We start from the raw sequence: 19,251 nt of genomic DNA on the forward strand, positions 1-19,251 counted from the left end.
CAGACCTGAATTGTATTTTATTCTAACCAATGCTTTATTTGCCAGTTAAACAATCTTTGGTTGATAAGTGATTTGGTTCTTAGAAAAAAAAGTATTCAGGCTGAGGTTGTGTAGCACTTAACCAAATATACCTCAAGACTAAAATGTTTTCATTGTGCGTAAAACTGGTCCTCTTACTGCACGTGATGGTTATCCTGCAGCTTCAGTGGAAGACTACATATTAACATGACTTTATCAACCAAAGCTCCTGGCTAAGACTAGCATTTCTTACCCAAAGAGTTTATTCTTGTATTTGCAATGTTACATTTTTTAAAAATCAAACTATGTGATATACTTTTCCTCTATATCTTCCTTTCCACACAATGCCACAAATAAAAATGTGTCCTCCAACTGATGCAGTGCTTCATGCCTGTTATCCCAGCACTTTGGGAGGTGGAGGCGAGAGGATTGCCTGAGTTCAGGGGTTCAAGACCAGCCTGGGCAACTTGGCGAGACTTTGTCTCTACAATAAATCAAAAAAAAGCCGGGTGTGGTGGCACACACCTGTGGTTCCAACTACTTGAAAGGCTGAGGCAGAAGGACCACCTGAGCCCAGCAGATCAGGGCTGTGGTGTGCCCCTGCACTCCAACCTGGGTGACAGAGTATGAGACTCCTACTCAAAAAAATTAAATAAATAAATAATGTGTTCTCCAAACAGGACAGAGTGTCTTTCGTGTTCTTAAATAAGTCTTGGATCTCTAAATGCATTAAAAGAAAAAGGCCAGGTACAGTGGGATCATGCTTGTAATCCCAGCATTTTGGGAGGCCACGATGGGAGGAACACTTGACACCAGATGTTCAAGACCAGTGTGGACTGCATAGCAAGAACTCATCTCTAATAAAAAATTTTTGAAAAAGGAAGAAAGAAAGAAAGAAGAAATACATCTTTTGTGTTCTGGGGTCTTCTCTCTGCAGGTGGAGCAGTTCTGGAGGTTTTATAGCCACATGGTACGTCCTGGGGACCTGACAGGCCACAGTGACTTTCATCTCTTCAAAGAAGGAATTAAACCCATGTGGGAGGTAAGGATTGGGGGCTTCTGACTACATTTTTGAGTGTGGTTTTTTGTTTTGTTTTTTGTTTTTTTGTTTGTTTGTTTTTAAGCCCTTCCAAGGTTAAAAGTATTTTAAAGTCTTCTGTCAAAACTTATCATTGTTTGGTGCATCCTTGGAGCCTGGGCCTGTAGGGAAAGGTTCCAGTGCCATTGTTTATCTGTGTGGATTGGTGCTGGGTGGCTTATGATTAAAATGACATTATGCCATTAAAGGATTTTTGTATGTGTGATCCCTATTTCCATAGAACTCGTGTGTGTGTGTAATATTTTTGCATAGTGCACATATGATTAAAATGGGTAAGAAAATAAGCTTAAAGGCAGTAACTGGAGACTCGGAGATGAACTTTATCGCCTCTTTGCAGAGCCATTAGTTGGCTACACTCTGGTGTAATGCAGCTTCTACTCTGACGCCTGGGTATTTTTCTAGATGATAAAATTTGTCATATCTACCTGGCCCCACATCCCCCTCCCCTATCTTATACAATTTCCCATTGCTCACATGATCTTGCATCTAATTTACCTTTCAGTCCCTGCAGCTGGACCCTATTTGCATCTTCCTAACTCACAGTCAGCTTGTACATACACATGTTTTTGCCCACCATGCCCTTCACCAGCTTTTCTGTCTAACTCCTATTTCCTTTAAGATCCAACTTAAATGTTTCCTCTTCTTGAGTGCTTCTCGCTGACTTGTTCTTTTTAACATATTGTGCATATCTGTTACTACAGCATTTGTAATTACAGCAGTATTGCTGTAATTTTCTTATTTGTCTCTACTAAACTGGATCTGGGTAGAGATTGGGGCTTCATGTCTTTGCACTTGGTAATGTTGACACTTAGTAAACTTTTAGCAACTGGGGTAAGGAATTATCTGTGTTTGAAGTCTGACATTTCAATTTTGACTCTTAAAGCAGTTTTATAAAGGGGGATTATTTTTAAAATGTCTTTTTAGCTATTTTTTTAAATTGGCTTATACCAAGGATCTCAGCTTTGTTCTTCTTTCTTTTTTCTTCTCTCCCTAGTCCTACTACAGTTTTTTCTGTAAGGTTGAATGATTGGAAAGTCATAAGACTTCTTAGTATTCAAGGGGTTCTTGGCTTTTACTGACTTAACACAAGAGAAAAGGAACTGTTAGCCATATTTTAATTCCAACTCTTTCTGTCTTTTTATAGGATGATGCAAATAAAAATGGTGGCAAGTGGATTATTCGGCTCCGGAAGGGCTTGGCCTCCCGTTGCTGGGAGAATCTCATCCTAGCCATGTTGGGGGAACAGTTCATGGTTGGGGAAGAGATCTGTGGGGCTGTGGTCTCTGTACGCTTTCAGGTATGCCAACCGTGGTCCAGTCTGGTTTCTTGTGTGGCCTTTGAGCTCCTTACTGCCTCTGGTTTGCTTTGATGATTCCTTCTGTTCCTCCACTAGGAGGACATTATTTCAATATGGAATAAGACTGCCAGCGACCAAGCAACTACAGCCCGAATCCGGGATACGCTTCGGCGAGTGCTTAACCTACCTCCCAACACCATTATGGAATACAAAACTCACACCGACAGCATCAAGTACGTGTTGGGGGGGCTTGGGGGAACATGTCCCTGAGTGTAGCAGAAGTAGATCCATAGCTGGGCCCAGAGGAGTATGGTCGGACAGGAGACTGACTTATGGAGAAGGGTTAGTTAGGCTTTCCCTCTACGGCTTCTGGCCACTTGCTGCAGTCCTTTGTCAGTGAGGCTTTCTGCCCATCTACACTACCAGGTACTTTGTCACAGGGAGAGCCTTGCTACAGAAACCCAGTTGCACTTTTTGGGCTTGCTTAATTCCCATACGCTATCTTGTCTTTCATACGCTAACCACTGTCTTAAAATGAAAGACAAAGTGCTTTTCTTTTTCTTGCTGTTTTTTAAGATATTTTACCAAACAATAAAGTCTACTTCCCTGCCTACCCCTCTCCCCACTTTTGCATGCCTTTTTCTACCTGTTAGCTTCAGTCTATTTTCTTTGTCCTGGGAAATTAACTACTTATGAGGAATGACTCCATTTCCTTGTGTGTAGAGCTGAAATCTTAGAGAAAGCAGAATAGTATGTGTAAGAGTAGAATTGAAGGGAAGCATGAAGGTCACAGGGAATATAATACAAGCTTTGTGATCTCCCTAGTGCTCCGGGAAATGGGGCTCTCTGTTTACTGGTTAGGCTTGTTCTTTCTGTGATTGACTGTCAGAAATAAGTTCAGGTTATTATGAAAAAGTTGTGGGGAGTGGCTGCCAGATCGTCTCAAAACCAGAGGGAAAGCTAGCTAGCTAGGAGTCAGGACTTTAAGGTTTAGTTCCCTCCTATGACCCCATATCAATATGTGCCTTTGACAACTCTCTTTACAACTCTGCTTCAGTTTCCCCGTCTGTGAAATGGGGGATAGTAATAGTTTACCTGATAAGACTGTTGTGAAGCTGATTTAATCTTTGTAACTAAGGGTCCTCAGATGGAGAATGCTCTTACAGGGCCAAGTATTATTATTGCTATCATCATCATCATTACTAATAATATCATCATCGTGTTATTCTTATTAAAGAATAAGTAGTAGTGAGCCCAGTGATTGTGTTCAGCAGACTGACCATTTGGGAATCCCTTTCCCATGCATTCACAGATAATGTTGTGGGTGGAGTTGGCTTAAACCAGCTAAGTGCTAGTTTTTAACTGGGATCACTGCCACAGGAGTTGGTCTGTAATCAAATGGCTGGATATGACTCATCATAGCCACCAACAGTTATTAGCCAGCTGTGGCCCTAGTTGCTTGCCTTAGCAGTCCTGTGTTAGCATTGTTTTTCTCTAGGCACATTTTTCTTACTCTGTGTTCTGGGATAGAAATAGTTTCTGCCCTCCAGCCAGGTTCAGTCCAAGCTGGAGAGATCTACACTCTTTTTAGATCTCTTGTTTTCAAGGTTCCCAAGTGTCCCTCACCCCAGCTCATCCCCAAAATAAATTTTGCACCTAGATAGGAAAGGGAAAGCGGTATTTGTCATCAACTCTCCCCTCTCTGCTGTTCTCCCTTTCTAATACCATGAGGCAGTTCTTTCTGACTTTTGTAGAAACGTATGTATATGTCCTTAAGAGTCTAGGAGAACCTATAGATTTTTGCCTTAGTCTGCTAGAAAGACTGACCTGCTGCTCACTGCTTTATCCAGAGGTCTGCCTCTGGTTCTTCAGTCCTGCAGCTATAGAGACCAGAAAACCCTCATTGAGACCCAGATGCTACTTTCCCTTTCATTCCCATCTTTCCTCTCACAATGAGCCAACCTTTTGCACTTCCACTAGAATGCCAGGCAGGCTGGGCCCCCAAAGGCTCCTTTTTCAAAACCTCTGGAAGCCGCGGTTGAATGTGCCATGACCCTCTCCCTCTCTGGATGGCACCATCATTGAAGCTGGCGTCATCGGAGCCTCTTGTTCTGTTGGCGTGCTACCTGGAAGATCCTTCTGTCCTGGACAAGAGGAATTGGAAGAGCATTTTATGTTTTAAGAACAGGCTGACACAGCAGCTACACCAACAGCTGAGATCACTTAATAAATGGTGCTAAACTAGCTTGTCTCATGCTCTTGCTCTTTATGGTGCATCAAAGTTGTGGTCTTTTGGACTGACTGTCACCATATTAAGGGATGGCACAGACTTTTCCATGGAGGGCCATCCGGGGAATGCCACCTTATTTCCATAAGCCCATTGTGTAGTGTCATGTGTTATCTTGTTCCAGGACTGCTGAGGTCTGACATAATGAGGTGACATCTAGCTCTCAAAATAACACCCCATTTTCTAGTACCTTAATTTGAGTTCCCATCTATTCACACGGATGACCAGAACAGAGTGATTTCAGCTTGAAAATCTGTGAAGGTTGGAAAGGGGAATCCTTGGCCTTTGCTTTGCTGACTTCTGTTTGCCTTTATTTCAAAGAAATCTCTTGCTTGAAGGTAAATACCTGCTTTCGTCTGTGTGTGGCTGTAAATATATATATAGATATTATATATAATATATATATTATATATAATATATATATATATATTATATATACATAGCTTCCTTGCTCTGTGCTAACGGGGTTTTCTCACTGGTGCCAATGCTGCCCAAGCCACACATCTTTGCCAGCCTTCTCCCTTCTGCTTTCCTTTGGAGCCAGATCCTCTTCCTCTTTGAGCTAGCCTTGCTTGCAAGGTTCCCAGGTTATAGCCCTTCCCTTCCTCCCAGGCCCATTGTTACTCTGCAGTGGAATCTGAGGTGGGGTAATGTCTTCATCCTGTGTGGTTTTGCTCCTTAGGATATCTGAACATACCACATACCAGCCCCTCCTGTGCTTTGTGGCTTTGGCGTGTATGTGCTGCAGCTTGGCCTTTAGGCCTCTAATCTGTATTATAGAGTTTTAGCAAATCCCATGTTACTTTAGTTTTCTTAGGAGCTACCACCAAAAACAAAAATAAGCAATCATTTTTGCAAACACTGAGTCAGGCTGCCTGAAAGGATTAGTGAAAAGTGGCTGTGAATGTAAGGTTGCATTGTCCAGAGTGGCTGTTCTACTTTAGCTGTGATATCTTGTGCTTGCATCGTCCTGACTTACCCCTAATCTCCACATGGCCAGGATCCCATAGAGCACACCTTGGGACCAGCACTGTAGGCACAACATTCTAGGAGTGCTTGTGTCATTGCTGCTTTGTTTATTGCATATTCAAAAGTAGTTGAAGTATCTAGAAAATGGAAGATTTGCTGGAATATGGAAAGGTCCATTCGCTATGCTTTTTATCATTTGTCAAAGAATTACCTTGTCTGACTATCTGACCTCTTGCCTTCAATTATTATGCATTGACCTTAATTTCTGCTATATTGTAACTGCTCCAGGGGATGAACTTGCTGTCACCTCCCACAGTCAGAGTCAGTCAGAAAGCACCAAACTGACCTTGAGACCCCTCTGATCCTTTACACATGTGAGTAAAAGTCAGAACTAGGTCTGCTTTGTTCTATTCCTTGTGGCTCTTTCATGAGTACGGCTTTATTTGAGCCAAAGAACAGCAGCTGCCGGGACTTGAGAATTCCTAGGAAGATGAAGGAAGAAACCCAACAATTATTCTTCCCCAAGTATTCTGGAGATTAGGGGTGTTGGAAATGGTAAAGGGAGTTTTTTAGGAGTAGCTTAGATTTTTCAGTCAAGTGTGCTTAGTTCCAGCTTGCTGTTTGGGTCCACTTTCCAATGTCTTTCAGCTGTTTGGTTTTTCCAGCCTCCCCCCAATCACACTGCTTGTGGCTTTTCCTACTGCACCTCTAGGCAACCTGAGAGGCATTCACTGCCACACAGAAAGGATGATGAGCTTCTTTGCTATGAAGGGCTCTTGCCCTTGTTTATTGCTTGTAGTTCACCCCTAGGAAATGGAATACTTGTTAAATTGAGTTTTTGTTCAGGTCATGGTTTCTTTTAATGAGGCCAACTTGTAATTGAGTTTTCATAGGTTTGGATCCTTGCTAGCATCAAATGATCACCATGTCCTCTGCTTTGAGGAGTAACTTTATAACAGCCAGAACCATGAGGCCATCAGGATAAAACTGGGAAGCCATAATATGAAACAGCAATATCTTTTGTGAAAAAATCTCCCCTTTGGAATCGTCACTAGATCCCTTTGGCATCTGGCCTCAAGTGGAAAAGGAAAATAGGGCCAGCTTCCCATAGTGGGCTGCAGTGCTGGGGAAGACTAGCCTCACTTCTCTGCAGAGAGAGTTGAGGGTATGTGAGTCCTCTTTATCCCTTTATCCTAGAGGAGGGACAGGTTGGATTGGGACTTCCCTTACGACATCTAGGTATCATTATGTTTCAGCACTGAACTTTAATATCTAGGTAAGGACCAACCCATTCCTTCTCCTGTCATGGCCATATCATAGCCTGGTAGCCCTGGGTCACACCAGCATAATTGCTGGCCTGGGTTTGCGTCTGTGAAATGTACCATCAAACTAAAGTCAAAGTGAGGAAAGCTTGGATTAGCAAGAGGCTGAGTACCTCCATGAGTATTGAGGGCTGGTGAGTGCAAGACTAGGAACCTTGCAGGTATTGGACAGGGATGGAGGGAAGTACAGAATTGCACAGAAATTAGATCTCTGCTCTCAGAATTTGCTTTCTGGTAAGTGAGATGGAACAAGAGTGGTCTTCAAAGAACTCTTTGTTCCTCTGTCATTTGATCCTGTTCAGAATTCCCTGTAGGCTATATTAATCTCAGTAATTTTTTCTTTTTATAGAAGCTCCAGACCTAGACACTTTTTACATTTAACTTGTTCTTTGTTTACCTTTAAAAGAAGAAAGTTTTAATATTACCTAATATGTCTGAAATGCCAGGTAGAAAATTGCTAGAATATTCACACCTAGCTTTAGGCGGTAGATTTTTCTCTTAGCCAGGATGTTGACCTGTGAGAATAAGAGTGATTATGCCAAAGACTATAGCCGACTCTTTTATTTCCACTGAATCCATGTGAGGAAATTTCTTAACTGAGATTCTTGTTAAGGATTAACATAATGAAGATACTTCTGAAGAAGCTGAGAGGGCAGTTTAATACTTAAATGGTTTAGGAGGAGCACTGAAGGCCATATTTCTTTGCATTCTTGACAGAAAACTGTTCTGTCTAGGCTAGTGTAGGTATGGACCTTTCTGGAAACAAAAGGATAAATGATACAAAGTTTCAACACAGCCATGTAATTTCTTGTTGACACCTAAGTTGTTTAAAATAGAATTTAAGTCTCAGTGTTAGAGCGAAGGGTTTCCCTGGGTTATTACCAAGTACTGGATTTTGCTTTGCCCTTTTCTTCATTTGGAATGAAGAGTGAGATTGCCTTCGGACATCACTTAGGGCCTCACAAAGTACATCACTTAACTGCCTTGCCAGAAAGGTTATGGACAGGTGTCTTGCTGTGAACATTGAGTTTGGTAATTGACAAGACTGACATACTTATTTGGTGTCAAATTAATTTAGTTAACACATACTAGTAGCTTTGGTAATACTCTTTGAAGAAACCATTAACTGAAAATCTACCTCTTACTCTTAGAGGTAGATGGTTTAAATATAAGTGCTGCAGTTCAAAAAAAGGAAATATGAATTAAGCTGGTATAAATACTGCCTAGAAGAATGAATTTATTATGCCAGGTCTCTTTTCTAAAAGCAACTTGTAGAAGGCCTGTAATAAAATATGTTTTAGTGGTCATAATATTAACATGTAGTAAGTGACACCATATATTGTCCCCCAGGTACTGTGTCACCAAATTAAGCCAAGAATGGAGTAACTGATAATAAGAAACTTCAGATTTAGAGGCAGCACATGTTATATATATTTCCTATGGAACTTGCCACTTTGGGGCTAAAAAGTGGCTAGGCCAAAAGGTAGGAAATCAGCCCTCTGAGAAAATTGACAGTGGGTTAGAGCCTCCAGAAGTGTAAGGCATCTGGTTTTCTCCTGCTGTTACTCACTGAGTAGTCACCAAGGGCCTTTTCTCTGTGGACCACAACCCTGAGAGACTGTACCCTTTCCATCACATTGTTATCACTTCCTAACCCCAATTTCAAAATTGAGCTAATCAGCATGAAAGTTGTGATGAGCATTGTTCCTTGGAGATTTAGAACTGCCATGATCTACACTTAAATGTTGACATAATAGTTACATAAGTATGTAAGAAGCAGATGGAACCTGACACATTTAGGGTCTGGGTTTAAACAGATTAGAAGGTTGAAAATGTGAAAGCAGAGAAAATGGTATCATGTCCTCATTACATCTTTAGACATCATAATGCTGTTGACTACTTGCTTTTACCCTCAGGATGAGGCTTGTTAAAGATTGTTTCTACCACCTGTTCCCAGGTACCCAAGGCAGAAAAGGCAGGAAGTGTATATTGGAAGTGTTTCCAGTGATGGTTGAGCTCCAGCTTGGTCTCACTGGCCTCCCCTGTAGCCTTGTTGAAGGAACACTGTTGCAAATCCTTGAGGGAATAGGGGCAGACTGCCCAAGTGGAGCAAGCAGAAGTACCCGCTGTCCCTGAAAGGTTGGACTGCAACTGCCAGTCTGAGAGGAAAATTCAATGGGGACCTCTGCTCTGCTCCCAGGTACCTGCAACTCCACTCGACTTGGAGGGCATCTGAAGTGGGATTTGGGGTTATCGTGTCTGTTCTCTCTGTTCAAAAGCTTTTGATCTGAATGTCCTATTGTGTTTTTTGTCTCTGGTTTGCCAGGGCCTGGGAGGAGTTTCATGGCCTGGTGAACAGCAGCGGCCGCTGATCGGACGCTCCCCCTCTGTCTCTCACACTCAGGGTAGGGCCTTGTCTATCTTCTTTGTAACCCTGTGACATACCTCTCAGCCATAGGACCCCTCTTCCCAAGGGGATGCCCTCTTCCCATTTACTCCCAACCTTTCTCTGCCAACATTGAACCTCAAAGAAACACATGGCATCCCAAACTATAGATTCTCGTCCTCCCTGGGTCTCATGTCTCCTGACAAGCCCCCGGGCAGGCTGCTTCACCTCATCACGCCTGTTTTCTCATCTGGAAAATGAGGCTCCATGGACCAACAGGTCTCTGAGAATCTCTTTCAGTGCTAACGGTTCATGATGGTAAATGTGCCACAGATCTCTTTTCTTTTGTTCAGTTGTGGCCGTTTTTAACCATGTGGCAATGTCCTTTGACTAAAAGGGCAGTTTCACTGGCCCCAATATGGGTTAGATGAGAGGTATGTCTTCCTGTTTGCTGGTGTTGTTTATCAGTTGTGAGGAAACAGTGATAGAAGTTCGGGGTTTCAGCAATGAAAGTAAGTGGGGACTGGATTCCAGGGCTGCGTGAGAGACAGTTCCAGGCAATACTGTCACTAGACTAGTACATAAGTACTGGCAGGGAAAGGCACTGAGGTAGCAAAGGTTGGGGCAACTACAGCATTGACCTCAGAAATATTTGCATTTCAGTTAGGAGAGTCCCAAATCCATGTCTGTCTCTGTGGTAGAGGGAATTGGGTAAATTTATTCTGAATGAAAGGAATAGATGAAAAGCCAGTATCTGCATGTATTGGAGATGAGAGCCTTTTCCTGGACATCAAACTACCCCACCACTACCATCCCTGAGAAATAGTATTTCTTAAATTGGAGCGCAACATTCCACTATAGTAGCTACTTCAGAATTCCCTCTTCCCAGGAAGGAAATGGGGGTTTTTCAGAAAAGGAGACCTGCATCCCTCATATGGGATAGGAGAGAAGATAACACTGAGGAGGACAGCAGTGGATGACCAGGGGTCTGGGTACCCTGGGGTGTCAGTATACTCCACAGGTATACTGACACAGTCAGTCTTCGCCAGGCATGGTGGCTCATGCCGATAAGCCCAGCTCTTTGGGAGGCTGAGACAGGAGGACTGCTTTAGCCCACGAGTTCAAGACCAGCCTGAGCAACAAAGTGAAACCTCATCTCTACAAAAAATAGAAAAAATTAGCCGGGCATGGTGGCATGCACCTGTAACCCGGCTACTTGGGCAGCTGAGGCGGAAGGATCACCTGAGCCTGGGAGATGAAGGCTGCAGGGAGCCACAGTCATGCCACTGTACTCCAACCTGAATGACAGCATAAGGCTCCAACTCAAAAAAAAAAAAAATCATGAGTTCCCACATGAATTGCACCACCCATACCTTTTTTTTTTTCAAAGAAGTTTGATTTCTTTATTATAAATTCAATTTTCAGATGGTAATATCAGATTTTAAAAATTAACAATTTAAAAGGTTTCTCCTTGAAAAACATAGAGACAGGCATAGTGGCTCATGTCTGTAATCCCAGCTACCTGGGAGGCTGAGATGGGAGGATTGCTCAAGCCCATGAGTTCAAGGCTGACCTGGGCAACATAGTGAGACCCTGTCTCTAAAAAATATATGTGTGTGTATGTATATGTAGTCAACATAGAATTCCAAGAGGGCTGCTAGAATACACAAGGAGAGAGAAAAACATGTACCAGCTCTAATAGTGGATAAGTCATTGACTTGGAGGGTAAAAAATAGCAAATATTTTAAATAAAGCATTAAGTTAAATTTTCAGAACTCTGGTACAATAATGGAATTGTTTTTAAGATATTAGCATATTTAATTTAATTTTGTTTGCTTTTAATATTCTTAAAATCAGGGTGTCTACAGTGAATGTGATAAGGGTTTTGTCATAGTTTCATGGGCAGTGTTTACTTCTTAAAGTACATAAAATGATAGTGCCTTTAAAAATTGGCGGTGGCTCATGTCTGTAATCCCAGCACTTTGGGAGTAGGAGGCAAGAGGATTGCCTGAGCCCCCAGGTTCGAGACCAACCTGGGCAACTTGATGAGACCCCGTCTCTACATTAAATTAAAAAATTAGCTGGATGTGGTGGCGCACACCTATGATTCCAGCTACTTGGAAGACTGAGGCAGAAGGTAGAAGCTACGGTAGCCGTGAGCGTGCCACTGCACTCCAGCCTGGGCGACAGAGTGAGACTCCTACTCAAAAAAAAAAAAAAAAAAAATTTGATAGTGTCTTAGGTTCCATGAAAAAAGAAGTATTTAAAAAGAAAGTAGTATAGTCAGGATGGAATAAAAGTTAAAATGACTCCCACCCCTCTTGGCAGACACTAAATCCCTCAGGAAAAATATCTTTGGATTGCTGTGAAAAGTCATATTTGCATAATTGCCATTTTGTGGTCTCTTTGTTCTTTTCTGGGGGGAGGGCCATATCTTTTTTATACAGCGTGGGAGGCAGAGGAAGAGCACTCATGATTTAGGTGTTTTCCTTAAAGCACAGACTTGGAAGTCTGTGAGGAGTGTTTGAATTTAAACAAAAAGAAATCCACTCCCTTCATTGTCTTAACAAACTTGAAAGAACTTCACATTGCATCTCTTGATTTAACATCACTTAAAGTGAAAGAGATGTTCTAAAGAGATACGCATGCCCACCTCATGATTGTTGGGTCTGCCAATTTAGAAGCCCCTTAACACTTTAGCCTTCTCTCCCTTTTTCTTTTCTTCTTCCAAGTAGATTGTGATCTATAAGGAAATGTGGTAGAAAAAATGCTATGTAAATAATTCATGAAACACAAATACTTTTCCTCAGTTTATCTGCTATTTTATGTCATTACATATGACTGCTAGTATTTTAGGACTTTCATTTCACTTCCATTACAAGTAAGTATTGCCCTTTTAGCCATGGCTTCAGTAAAAGTCCCAGTTAACCCCTAGGAGAGGATTCTAGTTACCTAACTCGCATGCACAGAACAGTGATCTGTATTGTTGGGGAATGAAGTTGATGTAAAACAAAGATGAGAGATTGGCATTTGCTCCCACTGAACCTAGAAGGATTTGCAGCTTTACTGAATATGCAAGGAGAGAAGAAAAAGACAAACTGGCCAGGAGTGGGCAGCTGATAGCCAGAGAAAGTTCTCCTTAAGGTTGTGTGCTTCTTTAGGTCTACAGCATTGCCCAAAGCCATACTTCAGAGCACAGGCTCAGGTAAGATTCCTCCTTGGATGACTACCAGCTTTCGCTTGAAGACTCAGAATCCCTTAGGATTCTGCCAGGCACCAACACAGTGGCAGGTAACTCCAAGAAAGGGAAAGCATTCTTCTGAGTAACCAACTTACCCCTCTGTCATTCACCTTCAGGAGTTAACCTCTGCCTTAGCTCATTGTTCCCAAAGTTGGAACCTGCCCATTTTCTAGAAGTACAGAAAAGTGATCATTTTGATGCAGAGCAGATTGGAAAGTTGTCTCAGAGTATTTGAGCAATGTTTTCCCCAAAATACCTGGGAATGTTAAGTTGGAAGCCAGTCTGGATGGGGCTCTCTGATATTTCTGAGATCTCATCATCAGGACAAAGGAATATCCAGTAGAGAAAGAATTATTTTGATTTTCTCCAGCGTTGTGGGACTGTGAACTCCTGTGTCCTATGTGGTACCCTAAGCATAGCCCATGTACCATCACAGCACTGCCAGATGGATAGAGGACTAGCCCTCAGGAACTTACTGTGGATTTTCTAAATTTTAGTTTACTTTTAAAAGAACAGAAGCATATCAAAACAAACAAAAGAGTCGCCTGCAGCTCCTACCATTTCCTAGCTACATTCACCCTTTCCCTGTCTCCTGATCTCTCTGTGCACTGCAGCCTTGGGTTCAGGATGTAATTGAGTATTACTTCCCACCTGAGTTGAGGTGAACGCATTCCTCAGACTAAGTTTGGCACCAAGCTGTTCTCAATCCACTTTTTTAAAGAAGGGCTGTACCAAAGCCGTAGGGCCTCATTGCTACCATCCTGTTTTAGTCTGTCACTGTCAGGAGCAGGCCACCCCGCCCTTATTACTCTTTGTTTTCCTCTTAAAACAAACTGAACAAACCTCAGTCGATGCTCCTGGCTTTTCTTTTACCCTTATCCCCTTCTCTCCATCTTGCTAACAGACCTTATAATCATAAGACTTCTTAGGTTTTCTGACTATAATGAGGTCTGTAATAATAGAAATAATTAGAATAAATATTAAATATCTGAATAAGAAAGTGTTTATAAAACTCTTCAATTTAATTGCCACACAAAGAAGAATGTATTTCTGGTCCAACCCCAGCATAGTAGAGGAATTCCTCTAAAATATAAGATGACCTGCTTATGGTGATGATTATCCTGAAAATTCTCTTTAATGAAGAGCTAAAAGAGCTGAATCTGGATGTTTGCCTGCCACCTCCGTTACTCAAAGATAGATAATTCTCCCAGAGTCAGGAAATTCTCTGATTCCACTTTCCCACACCCCTGCCTTTCCATGATTATTCTGAAAAATCTTCTTCTGATAAGAAGAGTGGAATCCCTACTGATAGACTTGAGTTGTCCAGTGGCTATATGGGCATAGAGATGGCATTAAAAGGGAAGAAATGAGATACAGCCATGTGCATCTGTATAATCACTTTCTTTGGTATTAGATGTAAATACAAAAAGGTATCTTCTGTAATGCAGTCTCAGTAACACAGCACATTGCCCCAAAGGAAAGCAGAAATAACACATTCAGTTATTCTTGCTTTCCTCTGTGTTATAAGCAGATGTATTCCCTGTCTTTTGCTATCTACTTGTGGCACCTCAGAGAGGCCTGTCCTTTTGAAAGGAGTTTTTTATACCACTGGCCTTTTAAAAAGATGGTCACCCTATTAACATTGTGTTCAGCCTTCCGCTGCTTAGATGAAAATAGTTGAAATGCTCAGTAGCCATTTATAAGTGAGCCACATGGTTATGCTTGCTAGTTATAAATGCCAGTGAGATGACATCAGTTTCTTCCCAGCTGCAGTTTCCCCTCAGTTCTTGTCTACAGTTACTCTCTTTGTGCAGTGGGGGCTGTTATTTACTGCCGTCATGGAGGAGGATCTATTAGCCAGTAAAAGGAGGAAACTGCCATTTGGCTGGACTGAGCATGTTATTTCTTCAGTATCTATTTGCTCTGGGACAATTTTCATATATCCAGTTAATCGCAACAATTTTTAAGATAGGTCAGTTGAAGCCCAAGCTTCTAGAATGTACCATTAAAATTAAAGGGAAGTAATGACTCCAGAATTCAGGTTAATAAGAATTTCTGTTTAAAAGTTTCCAGCAAATTTAAGTCTGAAGTACTATACAAGGGCAGCAGCTAGGTAGTGGCCTTTAAAGCCCCTGCCAGCCCTGAAACTTTGAGATCCAGTTAGATGGTGATAGGACCTGCTGAGATGTCATTGGGTTTCTAGTGTGGGACAGGAAGGTCGCACTAGTGAGCGGCCAAGCCTGTCTGCATCCAATAGAAGGCAACTAAGAGGACACATTTTGGGATCCCCCCCACTGCCACACACACACATGTACACACATGTATACACATGTACTTCTCTTGGAAGAACTAGAGCCATGTTTCTAAAGTGAAAAATGCTCAGATTTCACCTCCTAGAGTATCCTTTCTTTTTGTAAGCTGCTCTAAGTTTTAAACTGAGGATTTTTATTTGGTTTTTGTTTATGTAGTACAATCACATGGTTCAATTTTTTAAAGTGTGTGTGAGAGAAGAAGAAAGGGAAAGAGGAAATGTCTCCTTCACATGTTTCCTCCATCTGCCCAGTTTCCACTGTGCCCCCTCCACTCCCACTGTCCCAGGTAACAGTGTTTCTTGTGTAGCTTTGCAGAATTTCTTAATGTATATACAAGCAAATATGAAATGGTCTTATCCTTCCCACCCACAAAAGGTAGCATGCTGTGTACACACACTGTTCTGTACCTTATGCTATCAATTTATCTTAGTGATCTGTCCAAGTTAATAGAGAGCTTTCTTGTTTTATTTCTACAAATGTGCCATAACATTAATATTTAGCCACTCCCCTTTTGACCTGCATTGGGTTGTTTCTAATCTTTTACTATTGCAAACAAATGAATCTAAGCTTTTCAAGGGACTCAGGAGGTGGGTTGCTGCGTTGGCATTAGATTGGCAAATGAGGAAGGTCCTGGGATGTGTCATGGAGACCCCAAGGGCTGCTGAGTCAGTTTTCCCCCTGTATATGTGTGCTTGTGTATAGATGATCCTTGTATTGAACACTCTATTTTCTCCCATTTTTTTTTCTTTCAGGGACAATTCAAGCTTTCGAAATACAAAAATCACATTGTGAAAGTACACAAGCTGGCAATAATCCTTTTCTGTATGTGTGTGTTTGTCCGAAACGGATGGGAGGCCTCCAGCCAGTCCTTCCATCTGCTCACTGAAGGGACGTCCCTGAGCCGTGTGCTCCCCTTTTGCACTCATTCCTGGAGGACGGATTCCGCTAGACACCCTCCAGCATCGCTGACTTTATAAAGCGGAAAAACGGAAAACATGACTTTGTAATAGACAAACATTGTTTTTTAATGGGGCTCCGTTGGGGGGGAGTTCAGCCTTTCGTTTCGATGTGTGCTGTCCAGATGCCCCCTGGGCATCCTGTGTGCTCTTCTCATGCTGTACGAGGGCATTGTGACCACATGTACATGTCAGAGCTGTCGATGAGAGTTATCAGTATTATGTCTGTGCATCCAGGAAAAGCTTTCTGTTGGAGAGTCCCAGAATAGCTGTAAATGCTCTCTTGTAGCTCTGCCATTAAATTATTGGGACATTTTGTTTCTTTTTCTCCCCTCTTCCCCCAAGCCCACCACTTACTGAGGCTGTATTACTGGTATGATGACTGTCCAGAATTTGTATCATCTCCTGCCTTAGGCCCTCCAGTCTTCTCTCCTGTGGGACTCTCTCTCCTTCTTAGGCACTGCTGCACTTAGAATTGTACTCGAATGAGTCATACTGCTTTCACTGAGGTGGCTTAGAGGGATGCCTTGGTAAATTAAACTGGAGCAGAATCCACTTTGATTGGGAGCTAGATTATAATGTAGGTTCCAAGTGCAGGATTTGGAGCTGAGGGCATTAAGTGAAATCATTTTCCCGTATGAGCAGGGCCTACTTGCATGCCCCACATTGAGGAAGGGAAGTGCTGGTGCTTGCCAGGCCTATTACCACAAAATGCAAATTCTATGATCCTGAAATGGGGACATCAAAAGAAAAGGTGACCTTGCTGATGGCTTTATTTGCATGACTGTGCCTGTCTGGAATGGTTGGAAAACCCTATTTTCATTCCTTGTCACATCATACATATATTAGCAAATGAGTGTTGATCCATGATACCCAGAAAGTAAACCTCTCGAAGCTACTGCAGGCATGCTTTAAAATGACCAGTCACTCAGCAGAGAAGCTGAGTGATCTGACTCCAGAAGGACTGAAGTCAGAAGTCAAAGGAGCACCTACAATTCAGATAAGTAATGAGTAAGAGTCCTACAGCAACCTCCAAGTAGCATTGTCTTACTTGGCTCTTGTGAGCAAAGATTGCAGTACCTTAAATTAAGGCCTCTCTTTAAAACATATCCTTGAAGGCTAGGGGATCCTTGGCCACCTGGTCTCAGAGAAATCATGAGAGTAACAGGCATTTCCGTATTGTATTTATATTACTCTCTTCCTACTTTTCAACTCCTTAATACCCTCTAATTACCACTGTTTGGGGATGCTTTTTTCCTGATAGTACAGGGGAGTACAGAGAAAAGGGAGGTGCTTCCTTTACATGTAAAGTTAGATCAGATAAGAAGATCTAGCAGTGATTTTAAACTCCAGGAATATGAAGAATGCATTCTGGTGTCCGGACAATTGTGAAGGGCTCAGGCAAATACAGGAGTAACACTGACTACAGGGGGAAGCAAAGGCTGCCTCCTGAAATTTGTTTGGACCTCAGGGAGGTCTTTTGCCTAGCCTCAAATTTGACATGAAAATTCCAAAGAGAGCAGGCATTTGGATTTGCCCTCCTTTGGGCATCTACCTGAGACTGTTGTGGGGTGGGGGGCAGTGCATATGTATACTGTGTTTGGTCAGGCCTCATGTTTAAGTGTGTTGTCCATAGTTTGTTTTGGTTTTTTTGGTTCAGGTTTTTGAATCTAACGTGTTCTAGAGCTGCTCATGTTTCCCTTTCCTCTTTGTCTTTGCAGTATTTGACAGTTATCTTTTTCCATAAAAAATGTGCTGACCCTGGACTGGTTAGAACAAAAGATTATCCCTTTAGGCAGCATTTTACCTGCAGTGTTCTCCCAGATATTCTGTCTAAAAGCGTTAAGTTTAAGTGGGAGATTGAATAGTCAGTTTATTCAAACCACCCACTTTTCCAAACTAGCCTGAGGTCTTTTCATTTATTTTGACTCCGTGGGCATCTGATATGCTGAGATGTGACACAGTTATAATTATCATATCACTTGTTCTAGAGATAAAAGGAAAAAGTCTCCATGACCGACGGAAGCAGCATGTTAGGTTACTGCTGGAGAATGCAGTCAGTCTTCACTTTGCACAGTAAAGACTGTTGTCCTCTGACCCCTTTGCTGGGTTTTCTGTTTGAAATTGGCCCCTACTCCTCTCTGTTTTTGGGTTTTTGGGTTTTTTTTGTATCTGTGTGTGTGTATGTGTGTGTGTGTGTGTGTGTGTGTGTTTTCCCTGTGACACTGGCAGTGGCAATAATTTTCCACCCAGAGAGAAGCGTGTGGTCTACAATGCTCCAAGAATGAATTTCCAAGTATTTGCCAGTGGAGGAGGAACAGAGGCTGTGACAAAAATGGTTTAGTGTTGCACTTTCAGAGCAATTGTCTACTGCAGTAATAAATGGAAAATATCAGCAAGAACTAGGTTGTGGACTTGTCAATGCAAGGGAAATGGGATACTGTTGCTAATTCTACCCTTTGTTGTATGAGTCTCCATTTTAACTGCATTCCAGAACAAAATATGGGATAGTTCAGATAATGCCAATGTCTTTGACATAAATTTATTGTGAAAGTATTCTCTAATTGTTATTAATCATTGCCACAACTCAGTTTACATTTTTAATGACAAAATATAGTTGTTCATGCTCCTTAACTTGGGGTAAGGAATACTGGAATCGAAGGAAGTTCAAAGAATTCGATTTTGAAGAAATCACCCCAGGCCTGAGCTTGGAATGTTTTATTTAGATTAAGTAGCTTACCCTAAAGATAGACATACAGAACATACTAATGACCAGTGCCCATGGGCAGCACCAAGGGAAAAGGAAGCTTTTCCCAAGTCTCAGTTATTGTTGACAAAGGATTTAAAATGCTACAGTCTCAAGACTCAGTTTCAATAACTTTAGTCATAGTCCAAATAGGAGACAGAAACCATCCAAGTTATTTCAACAATATGATATAAAGAATTGTTTGGCCAAGTGCAGTGGCTCACGCCTGTAATCCCAGCACTTTGGGAGGTGGAGTCGAGAGGATTGCTTAAACCCAAGAGTTCAGAACCAGCCTAGGCAACTTAGTGAGACCTCATATCTACAAAAAAAAAAATCAAAAAATTAGCTGGGCATGGGGGTGTGCACCTGTAGTCACAGCTACTTGGGAGGTTGAGGCAGAAGGATTACCTAAGTTCAGGATGTTGAGGATGCAGTGAGCTATGTACATGCCACTGAAGTCCAACCTGGGCAACAGAGTAAGACCCCAACTGAAAAAAAAAAAACGTTGCGGTAATTTAAAAGCAAAAAAACTCAAGAATCAAGGAGGTAGCAACTTTGGGAAGTGCTCTGAGAATGGGTGTTGCTTATGTGGCACAGGTGTCTGAGGCCATGATGAAG

General features: G+C 42.0%; 1 protein-coding gene across 8 annotated transcripts in view; it reads left to right on the forward strand.

The window, feature by feature from the left end:
- EIF4E2 (eukaryotic translation initiation factor 4E family member 2) overlaps window positions 1-18,289 on the forward strand; it is a 30,076-nt gene extending 11,787 nt beyond the window's left edge. For 2 of the 8 annotated variants that reach the window (XM_008052110.2, XM_021709570.1), the window contains 4 exons: window positions 956-1,060; window positions 2,262-2,414; window positions 2,511-2,647; window positions 15,684-18,289. In XM_008052110.2, the coding sequence (XP_008050301.1) occupies window positions 956-1,060; window positions 2,262-2,414; window positions 2,511-2,647; window positions 15,684-15,723 (435 nt within the window). In that variant the 3' untranslated portion in view covers window positions 15,724-18,289. Of the gene's footprint in view, window positions 1-955; window positions 1,061-2,261; window positions 2,426-2,510; window positions 2,652-4,391; window positions 4,659-9,318; window positions 9,398-15,683 lie in introns of those variants that run through there. The other 6 variants (XM_008052108.1, XM_021709569.1, XM_008052109.2 and 3 more) reach the window with 5 other exon arrangements.
- Window positions 18,290-19,251: the final 962 nt, after the last annotated feature.

The sequence above is a fragment of the Carlito syrichta genome, unplaced genomic scaffold (assembly GCF_000164805.1).
Source record: "Carlito syrichta isolate Samal-C Ts95f unplaced genomic scaffold, Tarsius_syrichta-2.0.1 Scaffold256582, whole genome shotgun sequence".
In the NCBI taxonomy this organism is placed as follows: Eukaryota; Metazoa; Chordata; class Mammalia; order Primates; family Tarsiidae; genus Carlito; species Carlito syrichta.